The sequence below is a fragment of the Mesitornis unicolor genome, unplaced genomic scaffold (assembly GCF_000695765.1).
Source record: "Mesitornis unicolor isolate BGI_N332 unplaced genomic scaffold, ASM69576v1 scaffold47744, whole genome shotgun sequence".
Classification (NCBI taxonomy): domain Eukaryota; kingdom Metazoa; phylum Chordata; class Aves; order Mesitornithiformes; family Mesitornithidae; genus Mesitornis; species Mesitornis unicolor.
Window position 1 is genome coordinate 6,266 of NW_010179152.1, and position 6,348 is coordinate 12,613.

At 41.4% G+C, this 6,348-nt stretch overlaps 1 protein-coding gene across 1 annotated transcript in view; it reads left to right on the forward strand.

The window, feature by feature from the left end:
* Positions 1-527: 527 nt before the first annotated feature.
* Positions 528-6,348, forward strand: part of LOC104539184 (mitogen-activated protein kinase 14) — a gene marked incomplete at its 5' end in the record, with an annotated part of 16,642 nt that continues 10,821 nt past the window's right edge. The window contains 6 exons of the mRNA XM_010182651.1: positions 528-694; positions 3,579-3,637; positions 3,996-4,107; positions 4,633-4,662; positions 5,163-5,210; positions 5,634-5,748. Of these exons, the coding sequence (XP_010180953.1) occupies positions 528-694; positions 3,579-3,637; positions 3,996-4,107; positions 4,633-4,662; positions 5,163-5,210; positions 5,634-5,748 (531 nt within the window). The remainder of the gene's footprint in view (positions 695-3,578; positions 3,638-3,995; positions 4,108-4,632; positions 4,663-5,162; positions 5,211-5,633; positions 5,749-6,348) is intronic.

Here is a 6,348-nt window from a genome sequence, read left to right on the forward strand (position 1 = left end):
AGGGAGGTTCAGGTTAGAGATAAGGAGGAAGTTCTTTCCTGAGAGGGTCGTCAGAAGCTGGCACAGGCTGCCCAGGGAGGTGGTGGAGTCACCATCCCTGGATGTGTTTAAAGAGCGGGTAGATGAGGTACTTAAGGATATGGTTTAGGGGGTAGACAGGAGCGATTGGACGTGATGATCTGAGAGGGCTTTTCCAACCGAGCAATTCTGTGATTCTGTGATTCTTCTCTATGGACTTTTATTGCCATATCTGTGTTTAAAGGGCACAACTGTTTTTAGAAGAAAAATCATAACTATTTATCTTTTTTTCCTACAGTATTTCCCTTTCCCGTGTGAACAAGACTCGTATTTTAAACATTTTCTATAGAAACCAACAGTTGTGTGAAAATGTGAGGGGTTGGGGTGGGGATACAAGTTGTGGACCACGATACCTGGCAATTATGTGGAGCAATGGCATTGACTGTGACCCAATACCCAGACAGGAGCTCTCTGGAGTTGCTAAGTGTGGCTTTGAAGGTATTTATAAGTAATTAATTTTGATAATTTGATTGCTCTTTCTTGCAGTTCTGCCTTTGACACAAAAACTGGGTTGCGAGTGGCTGTAAAGAAGCTGTCCCGACCATTTCAGTCCATCATCCACGCCAAGAGGACCTACCGAGAGCTGCGGCTGCTCAAGCACATGAAACACGAAAACGTGAGTGGAAGGAGATGCTGTGGAAAGTTGGTCTGAAATCGGACCGTCCAGTGAGCATCCAGCATCAGTGCATTTGAGGACCTTGTTGAAGATGTCTTTTTCTTATACTAAATACAGGACTTGCAGTAGTTCAAGGGATTCTAGTTGTAGAAAAGCATGCAGATTAAAAAAGAACCAAAAAACTCAAAAAAAACAACATAAACCCCCCTCAATTTTGTATTAAAACCATCTTGATATTTCCTAGAATAATCTGAAAGTTACTGCTGAGCAGGTTTGTGCTGTTTTAAGGATTTTAAGACACAGGTGATGTCGCTTCCGTTCTCCTGCTCCCTTGCTGTACCAAGCTGTAGTTTTTGTTATGTTAAGAATGTCTTTAAAAAAACCCCAAATCTCCAAGTTTGTTTTTAGTGTCTTTTGGAGGGTTTTTCCGATTTGTTTGTTTTGGCTTGCCTGTGTCAGAAGGGTGTGGAGTTCAGGAGATTTCTGTAGGAAAAAAGGGGGTGGTGAGAGGGTGGAAGTCCAATGGCTTTTTGTGCAAGCCATCCACTTAAATCATCGACAGGGAAACAACATAGGATGTGACGAATGTTACGCTGAAGGCTCTTGATTATTTTCCCTTAAATTATTATTTTTTATTGTCCAAGCAAACCCAGCTTAGCAGAAGGGAAGTACTGTTTTGGGAGTGAGTTGAGCAACCCTGGGATGTTTGTCTAGCACAAAAACCCATGCAAGCCTGACGTCGTTGGTTGGTTCTCCTTGCGTGGTCTGTTCAGGACAGTTGTGGCAGTGGTGGTTGTGTTGTCAGTGCTGGGATCCCGTAAACCTTCTTGGTGTTTTTAGTTTGGGTAACATAGTTGGAACTTCTGATGTGTATATGTGTTATTGCCAACAGTTCATCAGTGCCTCTGCACGATACCATTGCCTCCACAGTAGGGGTAGCATTTGATCCTGCTTAATACCCATCCCCTGGAAGTTTTTATAGACCTTTTCTCATAGCTGAGATATTTTCCAAACAGGAAAGTTTTGAATATCTGTTAAAAAAAAACCCCATATCAATCCATTCTGTCTAAGCTGGTAAGGTTAAGTGATGAAAATTGGGTTGTGACCGGTGCTACAGCAGTTCTGTGTCTGGCATTCGTTAATATGTTTGCATTAGTACTGCAAAGAGTCTATCTGGTTTTGAGAGTAAGGGATAAAAGGAAGTGAAGTTGTTTATATATAGAAATATTTATTATCAGTTCATCACACCATCATCTGTCTGTGGGAAGCTTATCTAGGTTGTGGTTTGAAAATCCTGCAGACGCAGAGATGTGCAGAGCCAGTTCAGGCAGGCTTGTTAGCGTTAGCATCTTGACTATTCCCATCTCGGTTTGGGAATAAAACACTTCATTCTGCATGGCACAAATCACACCAGCAAGGTGTAGATACCCTGGTTGGTGATGATCCTGAGGAAATAAATGGACCTGCAGAGCACTCGAGTGTGGCTGCGTTGTGTTTTGACGTTCCAGGGGGCCTTGTTAGCTCACATAAAGCACAACACCGAGCAGATGGGAGAGCAAATGGGTTTGTTGTCATATGAAGAAATTAATAAGCTCTTGTCACATCCTAAAATGCTGAGAAGGGAAAGCAAAAGGTTAGGAGTTGGGTTCTGCATCTCCTGGTGTTCACACTTCCTTAGGAGTGAGTCAGCGATGCACCGCAGAATAGCTGTGTTTAAGTGTGTGTGAAACTCGATGAGAACCCTGATACTGTGTTCTTCAGGGCAGCAAGATAAAAATGATAACTGAAAAAAACCTGAAGTCTAGATAGCAAGGTCAGGTTTTGGCTTTCTGTGCTAATGGGGTGGGTAACATTGAATTTTTATGTAAAAAGTGATACGTAAGAGTCCGCTGTAAGCACGAAAATTATTGTACAGGATGGATGTGAATGTAACAGTTTGAAGAAGGTGTCTGTCTAGAAGTGGAGTTGCTGCGATGGATATCAGGAGAGGCAGGAAAGTGTTCTGTCTCTTCAGTTTCCTCAGTAAAATCTCATCTGAAATACATAATATCGATTAGACAGAGGTTAAGAGAAGGAAAATAAGGTTTAAAAACACTTTTCAGGGAAAAATAGAATAAATGTTATTGACCGGATGGATTTTCTTTTTGTCAGTGCTTTAAATGACCTAGAAGATGATGATGGGATAGTAAGGTGTAGTTCTTCTTCCTTTCCCACAAAGTAACACGTGCACTTCCCTTTACTCTCTACTGGTGGAACCGTTCAGCTGTAAAATGAAAGGTGGAGTAGGGCAGAAAATACAAATGACAGTGCAAAGCTGCTTGTGAAAATTGGGTCCTCACTGCATTGCACGGCTTTCCCGGTTTATTTTCTAGTGTAGTCATTATTATTCATTGCACGTGTTACAGATCCTTGAATTTTTCTAGCCATTACTCAGTACAAGTGAAACAAATACAGTCTCCCAATTCAGGTTTTGGTATGTGGTCCACAGTACAACCAAGAACTGAGCAGGATGCACACAGTTTGGTCTGGTGGTTGGGTTTTTGTTTCTCTCATCCATTTATTTCCTGAACAAACTGTAGTTATTTTCTGAAATAAGGTATTCTAAACCAGCGTTAACGCCTGCCTTTTGTTATGGCTTCTGTTTGATGCTGTAAGTGGATTGCTGGTATAAAAAGACAGCTGTCTAATGTTCTTTACACATTTCAACATTTGTTTCTGGTCTTGCATGAATACCGATTTGTCTGCATCTGAACAATTCATGTAGTTGGAAGTGAAACAGCTACTGGAATGAGTAGTTTCTATTCCACAAGGGATCTTAGTAACTGTATCGTATTATACTATGAATGTATTTCACAGCTTTCTCACTTGGCTGTTTTCTTTCTAGGTGATTGGTTTGCTGGATGTGTTCACCCCTGCCAAGTCACTAGAAGAATTCAATGATGTGTAGGTAACTTCTCTGAAGACTGCAACCAAACATCTTTTGTATCTTCCTTGCATCTCTCAGATTATTATAGACATATTTGCCACCTTAATTTGTCTGCCTTCGTTCTCAATGAATTCTGAAGTCTGGCACAAAAGATACAGGACACTCTGAACTTTAAAGTCTCTTTAAGCTTGTTCACTGGTGTTTTATTGACCAGTGCTGTAGGAGTCAGAGTAATCATCTGCTATAGTATTTTTAAAGTGTTGTGAACTGTACACTTTGGGACAGTCAGCCCTGCTGCTGAAGCTCCATAGGGAAATTTTATCCTAATCCTCTTGTAGGGATTGCTTCACAGCCTGCCTTTCCTTTTGTTCGTAGGTACTTGGTGACACACCTTATGGGAGCAGATCTGAACAACATTGTGAAATGCCAGAAACTCACTGACGACCACGTGCAGTTCCTGATATACCAAATTCTTCGGGGACTGAAGGTACTCGTGCCTGTCCTACCTGAATGTTGATAGCTCACCAACGAGAGGTGGAAGTTCTTGATGAATGTCATGTCCTCCGAGATTCATTTTAGTACATAGTGGGGCTGCTGTAACTTTCCTAATGCATTGTAGGATAACCTCTTTTTATTGTTCCTTCCCTCTTTGGAGCTCTGTATCAGTAAAGCTGTGTATCAGTAAAGCTGTGTATCATTTAAGAAGATATTTATATAGATTCCTGTGGGCAGAGTCTGGAAATGATGAAGTATGCTGCCCTCTGCTCTGCCTGTGAACATTCTGTTTCTTCAGTGTTGTTCATGTGTGATGTATTCCACTGGTGGTGGCAGTGCTCCTGGGTGTTCCTAAGCAGAGACAGAGTGAAACACCCACATACTTGAGACCCAGAGACACCGCAGATGAGCTGTAGCATTTGAATGGTGTGGGTTGGGTAGGGCAGTGTTGTCTGGCAGAGAGATGAGAAGGAGGTTACGTGGACTGTTATATAAAGCTTGTCATCTTGCCTTGCAGTACATCCATTCAGCTGACATAATACACAGGGTGAGTATCCTAAGATTGCTTCCTGTGCTGAACCCATGCCTTTAGAAAATGTAGCGCAGAACCTCACAGTGTAGCATCTACAGATACAAGAAGAAATTTTCCAACAATTATTTTGGTTAAACAAAATCAAAGTCAAAAACGAAGTAAACTGTTAATCATGGGAAATGGTTGTCAAGATCCATGGTTTCAGTTCCTGCCTGTGTTTGACTTGTATCTTTGTGAAATAGGTCCTCTATTTGTTAGATACACATCTAATATACATCTAAATTTGCTCAACAGCACTGGTGTTGCAATAAGCCTTTATGCATTTTTGCTCCTATGTGTGACACCCGTGAGGATCACAGAAGAGACTGGGATAAAATAACTTTCCCAGTATGGAGAGTTGATATTTACAGCCAGTTAGAATCTTATCTTCTGTCTGCATTTACATCTTTATCTGCTTTAGACTTGTGAAACAACATACGTACTGCTGTTAATGCTGCTCTTGTTTCATTTTTTAGGATTTAAAACCCAGTAACTTAGCTGTAAATGAAGACTGTGAGCTAAAGGTAATGATCTGATTGGTTTGACTGTGATTTGAGTGAATGCCTGGTGGGTGTCCCTTGGAATTAAAGGGACAAAATAATTCCTTATACTGTTATGGCCCAAAGTAGTAGTGTCCTTCCCAGCTGTAAAGGCTGTGAGGATGTTTTTTCTCCATCTGTCCATATGTTTTTAATGAATCATCATGAAGGTGAAGAGTTAACATCTGTAGTTTGGGTTTTAGAGAGAAGATAGCCAGACATAATTCTGATGGTTGAATCCTGTGCTGTTCTAGTGTCTTTTAACAGGTTGTGAAACGTAGTTTCGTCATCTGCTTTTGCAGTTGCACCACCTCTCCTCCACCCAGTCCAATAACTGCCTGGTTATTTGCACTAACTAGTCTGCGTTGTTCACTGCAGTGGTTGATGGACATCTTTTCTGTTCTGCAGATCCTGGATTTTGGCTTGGCTCGACACACGGATGATGAGATGACCGGGTACGTGGCTACCCGATGGTACAGGGCTCCTGAGATCATGCTGAACTGGATGCATTACAACCAGACAGGTAACACATTTAACACCGGGCTTTTCGGTTCCTGAACTGTGGGGGGAAAAAAAGAGGTTTCTTTCCATTTCATCACATAAATTGGCAGTCGTGGTAATTAGACTTCAGTAAGGGTGATGAAAAGAAGGAAGTCGTCGATGTGTATTTGAACGACCAGTAATTAAGAACCATTGTGATAGCATTCATGAGACGACTTTAAATTTGAAGCTTTCAAATTGCAATCAGCAAAATATTGTCAGTGCTTATCCCTTATTTTTCCTAGCACAGTGGTTTTTAAAGGAAGTGCGTGGATGAGGAGAAGGTGTGTTTCTAGGAAGCTGCTGAAAAATGTCTGGAGTTAGGGAGTGAAGAAGTGCTAAGAAGTACATAAATCTGCCACCTTTCCACTCTTTTAAGCCACTTCTTCACAGTTGTATCTTCCTCACAGTTTCCAATATCTTCCCAGCAACACACCGTGCTTTCCTACAATACTTCGAGATTAGGCACAGAGAAGAAAAGCAAATTCTGAGAATAGTCCTTGTACAGGAGAGCATATGGATCAAAGACAATCATGTGCTGCTCTGATTCATACCTCACTGCTTTTTCTTCTTTTCTCTTTCC